The sequence below is a fragment of the Anabrus simplex genome, chromosome 1 (assembly GCF_040414725.1).
Source record: "Anabrus simplex isolate iqAnaSimp1 chromosome 1, ASM4041472v1, whole genome shotgun sequence".
Taxonomy (NCBI): Eukaryota; Metazoa; Arthropoda; class Insecta; order Orthoptera; family Tettigoniidae; genus Anabrus; species Anabrus simplex.
The window spans coordinates 1,684,178,943-1,684,200,513 of NC_090265.1; the positions used below are offsets into that span (position 1 = coordinate 1,684,178,943).

Consider the following 21,571-nt stretch of genomic DNA (forward strand, 5'->3'; position numbering starts at 1 on the left):
TAGGACGTGACTGCAGTAACACTCACCACGAACCACTTATAATTTTATTTATTTTATTTATTTATTTATTTATTTATTTATTTATTTATTTATTTATTTATTTATTTATTTATTTATTTATTTATTGTAAAGAGATATGATAGGCGCAGGGTAAGTGGGATATAGCAACATCAAACTCACCAGAGCAAACACTGTCCATTTATCGTACTTTATCCTTTACTCTCTTATGATAATTGTTGTTTTGAGAGTCCTGGCATCGACATCATCGTCCCCTCTTTCAAAATGGTTTTCTTAGCTGTTTCTTATGACCTGAGAAGAACCTCGGTGCCAAATTTCACTCTCATAGTTTTGGTGATGACTGAATGGTATTTTGCATTCATTATGGAGTGATTTTTGAGCTCTGTATAAATTTAATTTATTATTAGTTTATAATAATTATCCGTTTCTTTATATGAATGGTCATAATAGTAGCCGTCGCTTCATAGGGACTCGGGTGGGATTCCCGGCGGGAGCCTTTTTAACCACATTTGTTTAATACATCCAGCTCGGGGCCAGAGTGTTTGTGATTGTCTTACATGTTCATTTGTGCATTACTAAGCACGACAGTAAAACACAGTAGTGCATGCATCCCACCACATAGGGTTGGCGTCAGGAAGGGCATCCGCTGACAAACAAGGCTTAATCCGCATTAATGACGGCCCCAGAAAACTGAGAAAAAGGCCCAGAAAGGAAAAGAATAAAATTAATTCATGTCTAATAATTATTATTATATATTATTGTGTATTATCATCAATTACGTAGTTGCATTGACACTCCATTAGAGTGCATCAGGCTTCATTAACCTGCATATCCCTGACCTAAAGACGAATCATGAGGTAACACCCCCGCTTACACAGCACAAGGATGGGCGGATTGTCACCACAGTCAACTTACCACTCCGATGACGTGATCCAGTCCACTGGAGGTTAAGACGTTCACTACCTGTACTGGGCCAGGACGTGTGCCTTGTAGCCTCGCAGTCATTTCCCAAGAGAACTGTCGGCCCGTCTGCTAGTCTCGAAATGGCCTTCACCAGAGCTGTACGCTACCCAAATCGTGCCCCGCTTCATGGAATTGTAAATGTATTCACTGCGTACTTTATCATGATTAAGCATAGTCAGCGTCTCCTTTCGAAATTGTTACGAGCTTGTAATTTATCGTAACATGACCTCACACAGGTACTATTAGCGATCCTCAAGACACACCCATTTATTGTTGATTCGGTCCCTCTTTCACTCATGTAAGTTCAAATAGGCAAGACTATCCTATTATGAAGTTGAGGAGGTTTTATTTACTTTTCCTTCAGGAACCCCGTAGACCTGATTAAGGTCTGTTTCGTTTTCTCCATCACTGACGAGCTCCTTCCCCCTTCAGTATGCGTAGAAGATTATAAAATTCTGCTATTAATAAAGATCGTGGAATAGAACACTAGATACCGATCATTTAGGGGGATTATTGAATTCAGCCAGTGGGACGCATTACCCTTCAGTGGCCAGCGAGCCAAGAGTATTTTTTACAATACGTAAAACATTAGCTCATATAGCCTGTAACGATTTTATTTAATAATAATAATAATAATAATAATAATAATAATAATAATAATAATAATAATAATAGTAATAATAATAATAAAACCGTAAAAGTAGTTAGTGGGACGTAAAGCAAATAATATTATATTATTATTAAAACTTAAAATGAAGACCTTAATATTATTATTATTATTATTATTATTATTATTATTATTATTATTATTATTATTATTATTATAGTAATAATCATAATAAACCAAACCCCATAGCACTACAGCCCTTGAAGGGCCTTGGTCTACGAAGCGACCGCTGCTCAGCCCGAAGGCCTGCAGATTATGAGGTATCGTGTAGCCAGCACGACGAATCCTCTCGGCCGTTATTCTTGGCTTTCTAGACCGGAATAATAATAATAATAATAATAATAATAATAATAATAATAATAATAATAATAATTCCATGTGGCTGATGCAGCCCCTTTGAGACAGACCCTCCAGTGAGGGTTTTACTATGGTAAAGGATAGAGTTGTGCGTTGTGTATGAGTTGCAGGGAATGTTGGACACAGCACAAACAGCCATTTCCCGAGCCAAGTGAATGGACAATTTAAAATAGGAGGCCCCGACCCGACCCGACCCAGAACCCTAGTACCGAAAGCCAAGACACTGACCAGACCACTCATCCATGGAGCCGGACTATTTATTTTATTTTAAATATGTAATTGTTTTTGCGTTCATATAACATTACCTGAAGAAACTTGGAAATAGTTTCTTTAACTGTTAAAATATTGCATTAAATTTGCATTCGTAAAGTATTATCTGAATTAGTGTGGAATCAAACTATTTCATTCCTTTTAAGCATCAAATTAAATGTAAGAGCTATTTTATTACATTTATTTTAGATCATTTCCATGCCCGTAAAACTTAAAATGCCGGGCTGAGTGGCTCAGACGGTCGACGGGTTGGCCTTCTGACCCCAACTTGGCAGGATCTATCCTGGCTCAGTCCAGTGGTATTTGAAGGTGCTCAAATACGTCAGCCTCGTGTCGGTAAATTTACTCGTACATAAAAGAACTCCTGTGGGACTAAATTCCGTTACCTCGGCGTCTCCGAAAACCGTAAAAGTAGTTAGTGGGACGTAAAGCAAATAACATTATATTATTATTAAAACTTAAAATGAAGACCTTAATATTTTTGAATTATTCATTGAATTCTATAGATATATTTTCAAGAAGTCTTTAACTCTGCCGTCCTAATTCATTCGGGTATTTTAGAAAAGAAAAGAGAAAACCAAAATTATTACTATGTTAATTATCTTCTCTGTTAATCTACGGTCTCTATGATTGTTACTCTTTTGAAATTTATAGAACGACTCCGTATAACATACTTCTGTAACCGTCAGTATCTCTATTATATGTTTTCGTGATTAGGGTGTTATTGCGTCCGGCCCCGCGGTGTGTAGGGCAACGTGTCCGCCTGTCACCCGGCGGCCCCGGGTTCGATTTCTGGCCTGGTCAGGGGTTTTAAATTGTAATGATTAATATCCCTGGCCTGGAGACTGGGTGTTTGTGACGTCCTTAATATTCCTTTCCTCACACACAACATTCCACACTACCGCCATTTCAATTACACGCAGGCTCATACAATATGGTGCCAGTAGGGGCAAAATATCCACAAGGGGCGACGTCCCGAACTCCTTAATTTATGCAATTACATTAGGTGTACGTGTACGATAATTGGACATTTGCGTAGTACCTCTTTAGTTCTGCAACACTTTAAACTAAAGTGTACTGCGTTTTGCATAAGCAGCGCACGTGTCACCGACTGTCCTGTCCACTTACCAGTTATGTTCTTCGTGCTGTGCTGAATGTGAATAAAACTACTTGTGTTTTCGTGTTAGTACTCACGACCTTGAATAGCTATGTTTCACGTTCGACTGCGGGGAAGAAAACTTACCAGGTAACTGTACACTGCATACGGGAAAGAGGAATTGCGAAGGTCACAGAAGTGCAGTGCAGCATGTCAAGTTCAATCATCCAGAGACAAACAAGCTGTCTTGATCTTGAATTGGTTTCTTGCATGCTATGTAATTAAACTTTCTTCTCAACAAATATTGTTATTTATAGGGGGCGCAGTGATTAGCTATAGAGGCTTAGCTGCTAATTTTCTACCAAGAAGCCTGTGGTTCGTATTTTGGTCGATCGTAGAGTAGAATATTCACCTGATACCTCGCGTCAGGAAGGGCAAGACTTTATTTAGTCATTTATTGTACTTTTTACGCTTATATTCCGCTTATAATCCGACTGTATTCATTTATTTATTTATTTATTTATTTATTTATTTATTTATTTATTTATTTATTTATTTATTTATTTATTTATTTCGTCCATAACACGGATGCTTCAGCGAAGGAGACGAACGAATCAAACCTCAGATTCAATTAATACTTCTTGACATGGCCAAAAATCGAAAGTAGGACTAGGGTTATGAGGCAGGTCCAACCGCGGGACCAGTATTACGTCCATCAACAATCCCACCCGCTGTGTGGTTCTGCGCGAGCTACCCCTAACAGGCTAATCTCTGTTATATAACATTTACAGAAATAATAAACAATAATAACAGTAATAGAAAATAGTGAATAATGATATGGTAATTAGCAATAAAACAACAAAAGTAAAGAAATAATTATGCTTTCATTGCCAGTTTCCTTGCTGTAGCTGCTGTATTTTGCAGGACTGCAGTAGTTTTGAGGAAGCTTCTCCTAGACCTCAGTCTAGAGTTAGCTCGCACAAAGCCACACAGCGGGTGGGGTTGTTGATGGACCTAATACTGGTCCTGCAGTCGGGCCTGCCTCTTACCACCAGTCCCGCGTTCGATTTTCGGCCAGGTCAGGAAGTCTTACCTGAATCTGAGGTCTGGTTCGTTCCTCTCCTTCGCTGAATGTTCAGCGTACTGGTCTTCGGTTAAGAGGACTCCGAGTTCGACTCCCGACAGGGAGAATATCTTAATCCCTCTGGTTCGGAGACTGGGTGTTCTCAATACACAAGGCATCACACTACCACAGAAACACACAATAGTGAACTGAGGTCTAGTCTGAGGTTTACTCAGCCTACGTAAGAACAATTTTGAAAAACTATCTGACAGTGAGATAGCGACCCTGCGAGATGAGCAGCGGCCGCTTGGTAAGGAAAAAACCATCAAGGTTGTAGCGTTATGGGATAGGCTTGGCTGTGAACACTGAGGGGCAAAAACATTTGTAACGAAAGACATTGATATTTGTGTTTGAATTTGTATTATTATTGTGTAGTTTTTCTCATCCTACACAAAACATGAGTAGGCCTACCACACTAATACCTGAGTGCAAAGGTAGCTGGGTCTAGGGCTAACCACTCTATCTCAATGCTGGCGGGCAGGGATAGTGAAAGCCTGTACCTTCTACTGCTCCAACAGTTATTTATGCTTTTACGGATTCGATAACCCCTCTCCCACCCTTCTTTTACACCATGTAAAGAAAACGTTTGGTTATGCTTTCTTAAGAGAGTACTATAAATCTTGTATTCTAGCAACGGGTCACTACACATAAAATATTCAGTATAGCCGAGAGGGATCTCTACATAGTATCAAATTTTAAGTCTCAAGGGTGCCTGCAAAGTCGTCATTAAAAGTATCTCTATTTTTATTAATTGATATATCGTTGTCTTTATACATCACTACATTCCGACTTACATTTATTAAAACAGCTAGAACAAAATGAAACCTTATTGATAACCCACGTAAGTGAGAGATTTCACACAATTTGCCTTCCATTGTGATGGAATACGCCCAGCACACAGACAGAATCTTGTTATAGTGACCATTTAGGACGCAACGGAGTCGAAGTAAAAGGAGAAGTGCGGGCATGCGCCGAATGGCAGGGGAAGACCAGAACTAATAGCAGTTCAAAGCTCGACCGTCTGCAGCACCAGCTTCCGCCCCTCCGTGCACGCATTGCACATGCGCCCTCTAACGGCACACCATTTACTAATAATGTCATAGATTTTAAGAGACAACAGCATGTCCAGTGTCCAGGATCTCTCTCTAACTTGAACATCGCAAACGAGTTTGTACCCAATTACGTCATTATTGTTGTTCTTACTGTCTATATATTATTAATCGTTCCTAAAAACAGCCTTGGCAAATCCGTCCGTCCGTTTCACTGGACCGATTATTATTTTATTCTCTCCGCAATTACCTGTCGGTGAATCATGAGACATTGATAGGTTTCTAGGTTCAGCCAACTTTGAGTAATCATAAAAACAAATCATTTAATGATCACTCCAGTAATTGAAGGCGAAGGCTTACCCTAACCCGCAATACATTATGTACGTAACGGGTTGCTGTGCGACTAATACTTTCATTAATATTCTGATATATGTCATTTTCATCGTTTGTTATTATTATTATTATTATTATTATTATTATTATTATTATTATTAATATTATTATTATTATTATTATTATTATTATTATTATTATTTTACAATTTGTCCGACTCGTTGGCTGAATGGTCAGCGTACTGGTCTTCGGTTCAGAGGGTCCCGGGTTCGATTCCCGGCTGGGTGGGGGATTTTAATCGCTTCTGATGAATTCTTCTAGCTCGAGGGCTGGGTGTATGTGTCCGTACGAACACTCACCTCATCATAGTCTGACAACATACACCACTACCAACCACGACGGAAACACGCAATAGTGATTACATCCCTCCATATAGGGTTGCGTCAGGAAGGGTATCCGGCCGGAAAACAGGACCCCACATATGCGACTCAGTTCGCACCCGCGAACCCACAGGTGTGGGAAAAAGCGATAGCAAAATAAGAAGAAGAATTATTTTACAATTTGGGTTACGTCACACCGACACAGATAGGTTTTATGGCGACGATGGGATTGGAAAGGCCTAGGAGTGGGAAGGAAGCGGCTGTGGCCTTAATTATGGTACAGCCAGCATTACTTGGTGTGAAAATGGGAAACCACGGAAAACCATCTTCAGGCCTACCAACAGTGGGGTTCGAACCCACTATCTCCTGGATCCAAGCTCAAAGCTGCGCACCCTTAACCGCACGGTCAGCTCGCCTGCAGATTATTATTATTATTATTATTATTATTATTATTATTATTATTATTATTATTGTCGTGGGTGAAGGAATGAATTCAAGCGTTATATAAAAGCTTTCTAAACACGTTTGAATACGAGCAAAACAAAAACAAAACATCGAAAGGAGTGGCGAAGAAGAAAAACAATACTGTACTACTAATAAGTTCGTGCATGGCAAAAACATATCGTCTTTGAAGGAACAATACTACCTAACCGACAATGTGCTTCCAATCCATTATTTTCATTAAGACTGGTCACGCCTCCCAGCTCGTATGGATATGTAGCCCATCAGAACAATTTTCGTTGTGTAAAAGAAAATGAACCTTAAACACAAACTGTTGGGGTGGGTAAATATACCAAGCAAACATACATTTCTACAGTACGGTACGGTAAGGTTAGTTTTCCTTTAGACATAAGCATAGGAAAATAAACACAAGGAAAATCGTTCTGATGGACTGCATACCCATACGAACTTGAAGGCGTGAGCAGTCTTAAGGAAAATAATGGATTTTAAGAGTATTCTCAGGTAATTGGTATTGTTTCTTCACCGACTGCACCTAGGGACGAAGGTGGTTCATTTGGAAGGACGATGGTTCGATTCTTCGTCTAGATATCGAGATATTTAGAAATTAGGTTTACACTCTGGAAAGGCACATGACCCTGATGTTTCCTGTGTTTGACGTAGTCAGGGTATTCTATATTGTAATGAGTTCCGAAGAGAATGCGTGTGGTGAGATGTAGAAGATTGATTTACACATTGCTACAACACATTAAATACACTCCTGAGTGCTATAATGGTCATGGTGAACGATATGGTGTGATTTATTTATCACTGAGGCTTTTAAAGCCCATCAATTAAGATTTGATCAATAGCTTCTAAATCATGCGGTACAGGAGGTGCCATACCAGCTCAATCACTTGGTGGTGTATTGAAGATCCCCGCTATACAAGCTGCTGAGCTGTAGGTGAAGCACGACTAGTCCGTCTGGGTCTTACGAAAGGTGCTGCTTGTAGGGCCAGACGTGATGCAATAGCACTTTCTGGCACAATGGGGAAAGCAATGGCAAACTACCTCATATCTCTTGTTTCCTTGTACATCTAACTTTAGAGGATTCAACCAGCCTTCGGGGTGAACACATTCTAGATGTGGTGCTGATGAAACCAGACGAGCTCTATGGAGGAAATTAATTTTCTTACATTTATATACATGATACGAGTAAATAGCTAGAATGAGAGTTAAGGCATTTTGCGGAGTATATATTATACTGCATAGAGCAATAGGATCGTGAGCGAAAGCAAGAAGACCTAGGCAATATTATGAGATGGACAACAGGCAATGGTATGATGGTAAACGGAATTAAAAGTCAGGTTGTAAATTTCAGCAATAGGAAAAGTCCTTTCGGTTTAAATTACTGCGTTGATGGCGTGGATCAAGTACCTAGGTATCTACATAAGGAAAAACTTGCATTGAGGTAATCGCATAAACGACGTTATAAATAAAGGTGACAGATCTCTTCACATGATTATGAGGGCTATTTAGCGTTTGTACTAAGGATATAAAAGAGACGGCGTATAAGTATCTGGCTAGACAAAAATTACAGTATGGTTCTAGCGTATGAGACCCACACTAGGATATCTTGATACAAGGACTGGAATATATCCAAAGGAAATCAGCACGATATGTTCTGAACGATTTTCGACACAAGAATAATGTTTGGGTTGCGAACACTTGGAAGTAAAGAGACAAGATGCTCGACTAAGTGGTATGTTCCTAGCTGTGATTGGAGAGATGGCCTGGAATGGTATTAGTACATGAATAAGCTTGAGTGGAGCTTTTTAAAAGTAGGAAAGATAATAAAATGAAGGTGAGGACAAATTGGGGCAAATATTCATAGGACGAGGAATACGGAATTAGAATAACTCATCTAAAGGAAATGTTCGATAACTTTCCAACTTATTTGAAAACTTTTAAGGAATTGCTAGGTAAACTATTGTTAAGGAATCTGCCACCTGGGCGACGGCCCTAAATGCATATCATTGGTGAATGATTTTTGAACATTAAAATCTAAGAACAAGTGCTGGAAGTCACTTGGATCGGTACTGAATAGTTTTTCTTTCGATGTTTTGCCCTTTCAGGCTAGTTACAAATACACTTATCAGTACCACCAGCACAGTGATTTCTATTGTTACACGTGATCAACATGCGTGAGACTGGTAACCGCAGCGCCACTGGCCCCTAAATGACACCACTGACTGGGTGTGCAGTGCATATAGTAGCAGGCTCCCTGTTATTGGTACAGAATGGTCGAGCCTGGAGCGAAATATTTATCTTTCAGCTAAGTATCGTCCCGCCAATAAATCAGTTTTAACGCGTAGGTAGCACAACCTGCCGGATCCTTGCGCAACTAACATTTCAATTTTCTCTTGGAATATTACAGCTGTTGTGCAGCATTTTTATCCAGTGTGATATTTATAGTGTAATCACCCTGTCATTTGAAAAGAAATTGTTCTCGATAATTTATCGTTCCACACGTTTCTCCTACACCTTACGACTAGTACTCGGACACTCTTCCCCTCCCTCGCCCACAGGGACTTGGCAAACACAGAAACCTGGTTGGGTTTGTTCCACTTGAACGAGATTCCTCTTTCCTCTTTTACAAGGAATAGGAACTCCCTTGATTTCCTGGCACACTTGAGTACGTCCTCGCTGGTGACGTGGTCTACCCACATTCTGCCAGACATCCACATTTCAGCCCACTGTCCAGCCCGGTAGCATAGAACTCTTCACAAAATTCCGAGTTTCGAATCTGAAGCCACAAGTTGCACTTGCACACAATATGTTTCTATTAAACTTAACTTCTAAATCTTCCAAACCGTGTCGACTGCTTCCATTCGCTCAACGCGTCATGTCCAGACAACCGATGAATTACGTATCTTGGTAGATCAGTGATCTCAAGTTTGCGAGGTCAATCCTGGGTGAGGTAATAGATTTATGAAAGGTGGTCCGAAATCTTGGTGTTCCATGTCATTGTGTTGAACCACTCAGTGAAATCCGGAAAAATGAAATCAACTAAACTATAGCAATCGTCCAGTGCAATTCCCCTTTCGTTGCTAGATACCAGCACATTTAGAATGTCAAAATTGGTAAGCATGCCGCCAATCGAGAAGACCTGCAAGTCCCATTACTATTGATTTTATTTAACTCGTCAATTGTTAATAGAATTTGAGTTAAGGGGAGGTTATAAGTTAAAAACTTCATTTTCCCGTATTGAACTGAGATTCACAATTAAAATATCAAGGAAGGTTCAACCTGTTGTAAGCCATTTGGGGTTGAAAACACCATGTTTAGATTTTTAATGATTTTGTTGATGTTCATTCGGTTTTTTGCTGAAATACAGTAGTACCCCGAATGCTATTTAACGGCCATTTACATGCCATGTGACACATAAGAAAGCCACGTCCCCTTTCTAGATCTGTTCCTTCTATCCCAAGAACTTGAATATTTTCATTTTTCTGGGCTAGTTCCTTTCTATTTCAGAGGTTTGTGAACTCTAAAGGAGTTTTTTGTGTTGGCCAGTCGGATAGTTGCGGTGTGGCATTCATTTGTTTGCTTTTCAGAAAATAATTGCTTGCATGGAAGGATTCAAAATCCAAATGAGTGATGTGATTTGGACCTGGGTGCCAAAAATAGTGTTTGCGGGGAAAATTGCTTCGTGAATAGGTGTATACGATGCTGCAAAGGCATTCATTGAAGGGGGGGGGGGATGGTAGAATTAAGGTCTTCAGAAAACTGGGTATACGGTAGAACAACATGTGAACATGATTGGTGCGTGCTACGAAATGGACAATTTATGTATGAGAAAGCCACATATGAAATTTGAAACCAGGTCAAAGGAAGGTAACAAGTTAAAAAGAAACCAGAAGAGGGGCAGAGAAGATGAAGACAACCTAGATGATGATGAATATGGGCATTGGAAGACCCCAGTAGGGATGGCTCGATGACATAAAGCTGTTGGCTGGAACACGCTGGTTCCAAGTGCCTCAAGACCGAAGACGATGGAAGCATATGGAAGAGGCCTATATCCAGCAGTGGATTGAAATAGGCTAGAAAAGAAGAAGAAGAAGCGCAGTCATATAATATCTTCAGGAGCATATTACTTCATTTTGTTTTTCCTGGATGAATGCTTTTTGCCAGGAAGTATTAAAGAGTAGAGTTTCGAATATATTGCAGCAATTCAAGTAGTAGGAATAAATAATTGAAGAAGGTTTTCTTGTAAATTTACCATACATAGTAACATTAATATTTTGTGTTTTCGAAGAGAAAAATTGACGAATTAAACTTTTTAAAAATGTATTTAAAAACATACCGTTCTTAAAAATCATCATTTAAAGAGAAAATGCTGGTCCTGAAAGCTTGCAACATAGGAATGTGCTGATGGTAATTTTGGAAGTTTAAATATCAGGGAGTCCGCCTCTGTGGTGTGGTGGTTAGTGTGATTAGCTGCCACCCCCAGAGGCCTGAATTCCATTCGTGGCTCTGCCAAGAAATTTGAAAAAGTGGTACGAGGGCTGGAATGGGGTCCACTCAGCCTATGGATGCAAACTGAGTAGAGAGGTGTTCGATTGCCTCCTTAACCATCCTCGAAGTGGTTTAACCTGGTTTGCCCACTTCTCCCCTAGGCAAATGCCGGGATTGTACGGTACCTAACTTAACGCCACGGTCACTTCCTTCCCTCTTCCTTGTCTCTCCCCTCCAATCTTCCCATCCCCTTACCAGGCCCCCGTTCAACATAGCAGGTGAGGCCGCCTGGGCGAGGTACTGGTCTTCCTCCCCAGTTGTATCACCCGATCGAATGTCTCACGCTCCAGGACACTTCCCTTGAGGCGGTAGAGGTGAGTCCAAGGGAAAAACCAACCCTGGAGGATAAATTGACTAAGAAAGAAAGAAAGAAAATACTAGGGAAATGCCCTCGTGGAAGACCAAGAAAGACAGTCATGATGGCATTTCTTGTAAACTCAGTATGCATGAGCTATGCAGACGCAAAACGTACTGCACAGGATCACCCAGTTGGAGAAGACTCATTGCAGGGATAAACCAGTCATTAGACTGAATTACTCGAATTAAAAGAAGAAGAAGAAGAAGAAGATCAAATGCTTACGGAGAAAAAGGAACATGGACATCACAAATTTAACATGACGGAGATACAGGTTACAACCTCCACTTAAGTACTTTCCAGATCTCTGTTCCTATAGAATTAGCTGGCGAGTGCCTGATACTCCCAGAACGCTACAGCAGGTTGACAGTGACGCTTGTATATTAGCACCACTATGTGCGATATTCAAGCAAACAGTGCGCTACGCAGATGACTGTGACTGGTCGTATATGCCACAAAGTACAGATCTTAAGTAATTACACGTGCATGTAGAAGACAATGTCTGCTCTAGACCCAAGTTCCCATGGGTATTGTCCGACCTGCAATTGTTCTCCGGCCTGTGATGTAACAGTGGTCGCCAGTTGTTTCTTTGCTGGTGCGTCAGCGATGTCATGTCCGCGCCGTCCACAGATTCTTGAGCCTACTCCACAGAATAATATCAACTTTATGTTGGTCCATAAAGTGCTATTATTCGTTTTACAGCACTTCAAGGTTTCTCTAGTGAGCTGTGTCATATTTTAACCTGTCTCGACTTGAGTAGAGTTAGTTTATTTATTTATATATTTATTTATTTATTATTATTAGTAGTAGTATTAGTATTTTTGGCAACAAGTCTTGCTCACCGAGCGAGTTATCCGTGCAGTTAGCGTCGATCAGCTGTGAGCTTGTATTTGGGATATAGTGAGTTCGGACCTCACTTATGGCAGCCTTGAAGGTAGTTTACCGTAGTTTCCCATTTCCATACCAAGAAAATGCTACGGTTGTGCCTTAATTAAGGTCATGGCCGCTTCCTTCCCACTCGTAGCCATAAGATCTATCCGTATTGGTACGACTAAAAGCAAATTAAAAAACTACCATCATTACCACCCCTCAATCGAGCTTCTTAATTAAAACTTTCGTGATGGAATCATTTCAGTACTTAGTTGCACCATCGATAGCTTTGTTTGTACTGTAAGTTCCAAACTCCTCTTGTTCAAGATATCAGTAAATCAATATTTTCTTGCTGATAATTTTAAGTGACAATGCAATAGTGCTCTTGGATCAAAATTGTGGTTATCAATGAAAATATTGAAGTAATCGTATGCTTAACGTCGCTATTATACTTTCTTAGCGAAAGGCTTGTGATATTGGTCCATAAATTAGTACACGCCAATCTGTTTTGAATTATGTTGCTCGTATCTCTCTGCGCTCTTTATGTCGCTCTCCTAATAGGTCTCTAAAAAGCTGTAAACATCATGTGCATTAGCATCTGTTGATGACAACGGAATAGGTGCTAGGTACATGACATCATCAGATAATGCTTCATATGCTTGGTAGTAACTTCGCGAAATTTCTTATCTCACTAAAATTTATGTGAATCCTGGATCTGCTCAAACAACCGCACTCCGTTATCCGCTGACAGGAGCTTCCCTAGAAACAATCTCGGTGATAACTGTTGTCGGGTAGAAGTAACTTTCGTTAGTTTTCAATTAATCTGTGTATCTATGGGACGGTTTAGTTATGAATATTTTAAAAACCTCTTTTTCTCTCCTCTAAGGATTTCGGAAAGAGCTCGAATACACCATTGCTACTCATACTCAGTTCATATGTCGAATACCGTATCTCCAACCTCAACAACTCCTGAGAGAGAAAACGAAACCCCCCCCCCCCCTCCCGCCGCCCCTCTTTTGGTCGGTGTAATCTCTTGTCTACATCATAAAGGATGGATACACTACTTTTGTGTTCGAATTGTCAGGCAATAACTTTCAGACACGGAAGTAGTAATGTAACCGAGCAGAATGCGTTTGGCTAAACAGTAACCAGCTTTACTAGCCGTGCAGCTTCGCATTCGGGAGGCGGTGGTAGTGGTGATTATTGTTTTAAGAGGAATTATAACTAGGCAAACCTTCCCTATTAACGTTAATCAGGTAATCAGAGAGAAATATTCCAGGGGCCTGACACTTCGAAGGACATGAAAATGAAGAATTCCCTAGGCCTTGAATGCTCTAATACCGTCTGGTTCGGAAAAGGACAAGAGTTTACCAAAGGTGGTCGGATAAGATAGATGGAAGTGAGGAGCCTTGCATAAGTAAGTTGAAGCACTGCCAGGACTCAACTAAGGGCCCCGTGGACGCCAGCCAACGCTCCCAAGCTAAGAGCCCCGGGGGGGCCCTTCTAGTCGCCTCTTACGACACGCAGGGGATTGCATCGTTAAATAGCACCACCAAACGTTATGCAGTTATACGGAAACCGGAAAACAAATGTCCGGCGGTGCAATAAAGAGGCGAACGAGAGAAGATGAGGAGCGAGGTATTTTGCTTTCCCCATTGGGCCAGAAAGTGCTTTTTGTAGCACAATTGACCCTAAGAATAGCATCATTCACAGCATCCAGAGACACTAGTCTTTCTCTGAATCCCATTACTCAGCACCAAACCATACCTAATCACTTTTTTTTTTCAATTTGCTTTATGTCGCAACGACAAAGATAGGTTTGATAGCTACAACGAGATAGGAAAGGGCTAAGGGAGGGAAGCAAGTGACTGTGGCCTTAATTAACGTACATTCCTACCATTTGCCTGGCGTGGAAATGGGAAACTACGGAAAAGCATTTTCAGGACAGCCGACAGTGGTGTTCGAACCCGCTATCTCCCGAATGCAAGCTCACAGCTACGTGACCCATACTGCGCAGCCACTTGTTCGGTCCTCATACCGCCATAGCTATAAATAAGTGGAAGGTGCACTTTGCTCTGGCCTATGTCAAGAGTCTTCTTCTTCTTCTTTTTCATTTCCTACCAATTTTTCCACACGTGTGGGGTTGCGGGTGTAAACTGTGTCGCACATGTGGATTTGGTCCTGTTTTATGGCCGGATGCCATTCCTGCCGCCAACCCTATATGGAGGGTTCTAAACATTATTGCGTGTTTCTGTGGTGGTTAGTAGTGTAGTGTGTTGTGTGAATATGAAGAATTAATCAGAAGCGATTAAAATCCACGACCCAGCTAGGAATCGAACTCGGGACCCTTTGAACCGAAGGCCAGAACGCTGACCATTCAGTCAACGAGTTGGACCGGCATATGTCAAGAGTCAGATGAGAAAAACACTGCATTCATCAACAAATAACCGCAGACAAATTGGAGGCACTATCCAGTTTAAATGGCACTTTCTTGCGATCTAGTTCACAGGAAGGACTCAGAACTCCACAGAACGTGTCAGTGTCCACGACGATCTGACCAGATTGTGGAAGTGGGAGCTGTTACAATGGAGAAGCCCGAGGACACGCCTCAGATAGCAGCCGACAACACGACTTCCGTGCTGTCACTTACTAATGTGATCCGCCCAGCTAACATTTGTATATCTTCGTCATTAATCGAGGGATTATGCGAGCAGTACACGAAGTCACCTAATCACCATCCCTGTGTAAGCTTCTTTGATATCCAGTTGTATCGGCATACCTCTTTTTTATCTCATATAATTCGATACATTTTCGTCTTTAGATCGGATGAACTTAATAAAAACACGTTTAGGGTCGTACACCACCTAATTATCTCTTATCTGTCCAATATTGTTCACGAACCCAGCAGCACCCCTGGGAGATTATCGTCTTTTATTATCTGTAGCAGGAAATTTGACTGTCGTGTCCTGGATCGCCTTATTTATTGATCATAAAATTATTCTCTTCTCGAATTAATAGAAAACAACCTCGTGAAAAGACGATGCATATTGAAGAAAATGTATTGTTCTTTTTCAGTTTGTAAACTCATTATTTTCTTTTTCTTTTAACAATTTCCTTTACGTCACACCGACACACATAGATCTTATGGCGACGATGGGAGTGGGAAGGAAACGACCGTGGCTTTAATTAAGGTACAGCCCCATCATTTGCCTGGTGTGAAAATGAGAAACGACGGAAAACTATCTTCAGGGCTGGCGACAGTGGGGTTCAAACCCACTATCTCCCCAATGCAAGCTCACAGCTGCGCGCCCCTACTAGCCTCACGGCCAACTCGCTCGGTACATCTTGTATATTACGTTGACTATGTGATAGAAGTAAAGAAAAAAGTTCCCTCATTGACACGAGGATATCCAAGCGGCACTTCACTTTGCGGAAGTTCTAGGTCGAACATTCCGTAGTACATTGGTTCTTTTTCTTTCCCTTGTGTACTTAAATAAAATGGACATACCGTGGCATTCCGCTAACAAACTAACAAGATATAAACAGGTTTACATTCCGCATGAAGGAATGTCAGGTGTGAAGCAGATCCACAATAGTGGACGTGACGGACCGTGACCACGGAATTGTCCTTATTGTGGAACTGTCCTCCTCTGGTCGATATACACTATCGCTTTCACATCTCTCGTTTCCTGGAACCACTAGGATGTCACGGGCAATTTGTGGTAGTCATAAAATGTCGTTTAAGTGTTTATCCACTCCGGTTTCATGCGCTAATCGCACCAGTTTATCGTTTCTTATCTGGCAACTTCTGCTAGTCCAACCAGCAATATAGCTCATTTTCAGAAGGAATGAAGCAAAGTTACTGATTCCCCAATTGAAACAGAAAGAATGAATTCAAACCTGCATATTATAATACTTTAAATCAAGGGCTTAATATCTTACTCTTCTCTAAAATATTATACTTACATACATCTTCATTAAAGAATGTTATGTCATTCAGGGTTCAGTGAATTTACTAACCGATGCCACAATTCTCTATTTCTGACTAGTTCTATTGTCTCGTTTAGTTCTATACCTCTTCGTTTAAATCGTTAGGAACTGAGTCTAAGCACTGTCGTCTTGGTCCTCCTCTACCTCCATCGTCGTCTTGGTGTACCTCTACTTCTCTTACCCTCCATAACAGAGTCCATTATTCTGCTAGGTAACCTATCCTCTTCCATTCGCCTTACATGAATCGACCACCGTGACCTATTTATGCGTACAGCTTCATCCATCGAGTTCATTCCTAACTTACGCTTTATCTCCTCATTCCGAATACCCTCCTGTAATTGTTCCCACCTGCTTGTACCAGCAATCAATCTCATGTCTGTTACTTCTAACTTATGAATAGGATATCCTCAGTAAAGCAAAGGTGATCTTAAAACAGACCGTTGTAAAGATAGTTTCGTCTGGGAGCTGACTTCCTTATTTATTATTATTATTATTATTATTATTATTATTATTATTATTATTATTATTATTATTATTATTATTTACAATTTGCTTTACGTTGTACCGTATAGATAGGTCTTAAGGTGACGAGATAGGAAAGGGCTGGGAGGCGAAAGGAAGCGACCGTGGCCTTAATTAAGGTACTACCTCAGCATTTGCCTGGTGTTAAAATCGGAAAACACGGAACTATCTTTGGGGCTGCCGACATTGGGTTTCGAACCCACTATCTCCCACATGCAATCTGACAACTACGTAACTCAAACCGTGCAACCACTCGCTCGATCTCTTACAGAGTCCTGCCTTTTTGTCGAGGCGTTGGTTGTCATAACAATAAATGCCACCACCATCACCCTTCTGTCAGGAACTTGTTTCCATCTGTGCCAGCAACATACCGTCACCTTTCTTATCTGACTTCAGTTGGACATCCCTTGTTCTCCTACAAACAGAGGAAGCCTACAAAGTCTTACTTTTTCTTAGCCGTCACATGCATTCTTCGAGAGTCGGAATTCTTTCTTTTCCGTTATTATAACGACCTTCTTCTCGCTCTTTTACCACTGTAAGGGTAACTAAGTGTCTGCAAGCTTCAAAGATACTGGGGTGCCACACTTCCTCTTCTTACCGCCAGTCCCTCATCCCCGAGAAATTTCATTTACACGTTGGGAAAATTTACTTTTCTTTTTTTTAAATTTGTGTAACATCGCACCGACATAGATGTCCTATGACGACGATGGGATAGGAAAATGCTAGGAGTTGGAAGGAAGAGGCCTTTACCTCTTAATTGAGGTACAATCCCAGCATTTGTCGGGTGTGAAAATGGGAAAGCACAGAAAACCATCTTCAGGGATGCTGACAGTAGGGTTCGAACCCACTAGCCCTCGAATGCAAGCTTACAGCTGCACGACCCTAAACCGCACGGCCAACTCGCTCGGTGGTAAAATTATGTCACAGTGAAGTTTACCCATTTCAGTACCCTTGAACGCCATACATAATTTCCTTTCTTTATTTATTTATTTATTTATTTATTTATTTATTTATTTATTTATTTATTTATTTATTTATTAGCTGTTACCCACGGCTTCGCTTGCGATGATTTTTTTAAGTTGATAAAAATTAATTGTTCCTCAGTACTGCACTAAGACATTATCTGAAAATCCCTAAAGTATAAAAATTCGCCGAAAAAATGCATTTCATTTACCCCAGAACCTCTTTGTAAACCATGTTTGTGGCATTGCCTTTCGGGGCTAAGATGACCAAGCTATTGGCAGAGCAAAATCTGGAACATGCGACATCGAACTCTACATGTGAGAAACAGTCCTCTTTTAAGTCGAAAAAAAGAAAGGGTTTCTTTATTTCTAAAGGAGACTTGGGAAGTGGAAAGGTAAGGTAAGGGTTATTCTGCCCGAAGGCAGGTCCAAACCTCCGCAGAGGTGTTCCTGAGCCGGAGTTTACGTGCGATAGAGTGGCCAGTTCCTTTCCGCTCCTCCCCCACCAACAGCGCGTGGCAACCCATCCAACTCCTGACCACGCCCAATGCTGCTTAAGTTCGGAGATCTCACGGGATCCGGTGTTTCAACACGGCTACGGCCGTTGGCGAGGTGGAAAGAAGTGAGGAAAAGTTTGAATTATTTATATGAGGATACATATATCTCAGAAACTGAATATGATACAGGCGTTAAATTAGGTACTTGGAATCTCCTTTAAAAATAAAAGAACACATTTTTTTTTTGGAAAATCCACTTAAGGGGGTGAAATAAAAAAAGCGGGTGAATTTTTGAAATGAGTATCTTCTTCTACCGCTTCGATTTTGGGTGACATGAGGATACGAAATGGCTTGTACTGGAAAAGTAGCACTCTTGGCACTAATTAAGGTGTAGCCCCGGCAGTTGCTTGCTGCGGACGTGGGAAACCACGATAATATATATATGAACCAGGATCGAACCTATGACTATTAACATCTAATTGAGCCACTCGTTGCTTGTATACGAATCAACGAATGACATGCCAAAGATGCATGCCGGAGGGTTGATGGAATGTAGATATCTTTGAATCGCCTCCATTTGATCTGACATCATGTGGAAGTCGACCCTTCGAGTACTAAGGAACGTGACTCACTCGCTAGCTGTCCACGATCTTTTTAACAAACATTATTCATACAAATCCCCGAGTTCCTGCTGGGCTGACCGGAAATGAAGAGCGCAGGCGTCCGAGAGCCGGTACAACACAGGCCGGGGAACGCACCTGTTCTAAGCGCAGCGCAGGGAACATGTTATTTCAGCATTGCGTGACGCTGGAGTAAATTACCTTCTGTCTCCTTCCTCCCCCCGTGCGCCCCGCTGAGGAGTCCACCATTGAGAAGTATCTCCGAGTTCCCAGGCCGAAATGTTTCTTTAATGGCTTTTCATTCCATATCGCAGCGTGTGACTACTTATGTCTCCAAACCGTGATTCACTAGACCATTTGCCTCAACCCCTAGTAGATCTGCCTTTCAGCAGCCATTCTCCTCTGTTGAGGGAAACATGAAACGCTCTATGACTTGCTGTGTGACAATTCTTATTCCATAAGAGATCCGGCTTCTTTGCTGAATAGTTACCGGCTGCATTAGGATTTTAGTCGTGTCTAGTTAATTATTTTGGGACTGGCTGCTTGTGATCGTTTTAATGCCGGGCGGGCAAAGTAAAACTTTTTTCTTGCGAGTGGCTTAACGTCGCACTGACACAGATAGATCTTATGGCGACGATGGGATAGGAAAGGTCTAAGAGTGGGAAGGAAGCGGCCGTGGCCTTAATTAAGGTACAGCCCCAGCATTTGCCTGGTGTGAAAATAGGAAACCACGGAAAACCATATTCAGGGCTGCCGACAGTGGGGTTCGAACCCACTATCTCCCGGATGCAAGCTCACAGCTTTGCACAGATAAACGGCGTTGAGATTTCGTCGGACTTCTTTCCAGGTTTTCCTTCACTGCAGCAATGTTTCCTGGTGTTCGAACTCTTTTCGGACAGTTAGGGTTTTTATTCGCTAGAGTCCGGCTCCATGGCTAAATGGTTAGCGGCCGGGCTGAGTGGCTCAGACGGTTGAGGCGCTGGCCTTTTGACCCCAACATGGCAGGTTCGATCCTGGCTCAGTCCGGTGGTATTTAAAGGTGCTCAAATCCGAAAGCCTCGTGTAGGCAGAATTACTGGCACGTAAAAGAACTCCTGCGGGACAAAATTCCGGCACCTCGGCGTCTCCGAAAACCGTAAAAGTAGTTAGTAGGACGTAAAGCAAATAATATTATTAAATGGTTAGCGTCCTGGCCCTTTCTCCAGAGGGTCCCGGGTTCGATTCCAGGCCGGGTTAGGGTTTCTAACCTTAATTGGTTAATTCCAATGGCTCGGGGGCTATCGTCACAGACGCACAGTTCGCACGAATGAAGAGACACAATCGAATTCGTGAGAAGAGAACCATTTGACTAAATTTGACCAGAAGGAGAGATCAAATGATAGGAAACATCTTAAAGCACCCAGGACTTGTTCAGTTAGATTTTTGAGGGAAATGTTGGTGGTAAGAATGGTAGGGGTAGACCAAGGCATGAATATGACAAACGGATTAGAACAGTTACGTAGATATGAAGACGTTAGCATAGAATAGAGTGGCATGGAAAGCTGCATGAAACCAATCTATGGACTGATGGCTCAAACAACTACAACCTACCTTTATACATCGACTGTCCGAGTCGTTGGCTGAATGGTCAGCGTACTGACCTTCGGTCCAAAGGGTCCCGGGTTCTATTCCTAGCCGGGTCGCGGATTTCAACCTTAATTAGTTAATTCCAATGGCTCGGGGGCTGAGTGTGTTTGGCGTATTCATTCAGCATTAGAAATCATCCTAGGTAGGACCCTCATCTTCATAGACATGCAGGCCTCCTAATAGGTCGTCTACGAGAAAAAAGACCCGCACGAGTCCTCTCCGGAGGCCATATGCCATTATTATTACACATCGACATACATTTGTTAATACATTGCTAATTACGGTATTAACAAAGAAAGTGAGAAAATTTAATCAAGGCTGCAGCTCGGGCTTTATTACATAAGGGCTATCAACGTTTCTCAGCAGTGGTAAAGTGTATGCCTACGTGCCGATCAGGTATGTGTTCCCCTCGTCTGGCAGTTGTTCAAACACCGTTCTTGGGCCTAGCTTGTAAAACATGTTAACCATAGATTTACATGTAGCCTCGCGGTAAATGGCTAAGTTAAACATGCTTTAATGGACTTAACCTATGACTTACAGGCTAAATTGCTCCATAACATTCACGCATACCTGGAGAGGAAGACAGTGAGACGTAGCCTAGAATTTGTGTGTCAACCTGAGCTACTGATGGGTCAACCTTTCTGTACCAAGGTTTATTTCTGAAAATTGACTTCTTGAACTTTCTTTCGTAGCTGAGGTCCTCACGAAAGCTCCCCTCTTCGGAGAATGGTTAAACTCATGGGCCAAATGTTCTCAACTACTGTACTGTAAATACCCCTGTGGTGATTGTAGTGATTATTGTTTTAAGAGGAAGTACATCACTATCCTCTCCCACTGTCATCCGTTTACTTTTTCCC

General features: G+C 41.5%; 1 protein-coding gene across 2 annotated transcripts in view; it reads left to right on the forward strand.

Moving 5' to 3' along the window:
• svp (COUP transcription factor 2) overlaps positions 1-21,571 on the forward strand; it is a 603,142-nt gene that overhangs the window by 198,509 nt on the left and 383,062 nt on the right. Inside the window, exons 5-6 of one of the 2 annotated variants that reach the window (XM_068229481.1) lie at positions 8,764-8,777; positions 19,181-19,201. The exons of the other annotated variant lie outside the window; for it this stretch is intronic. Coding sequence (XP_068085582.1) covers positions 8,764-8,777; positions 19,181-19,201 — 35 coding nt within the window. The remainder of the gene's footprint in view (positions 1-8,763; positions 8,778-19,180; positions 19,202-21,571) is intronic. 2 annotated transcript variants of the gene reach the window in all.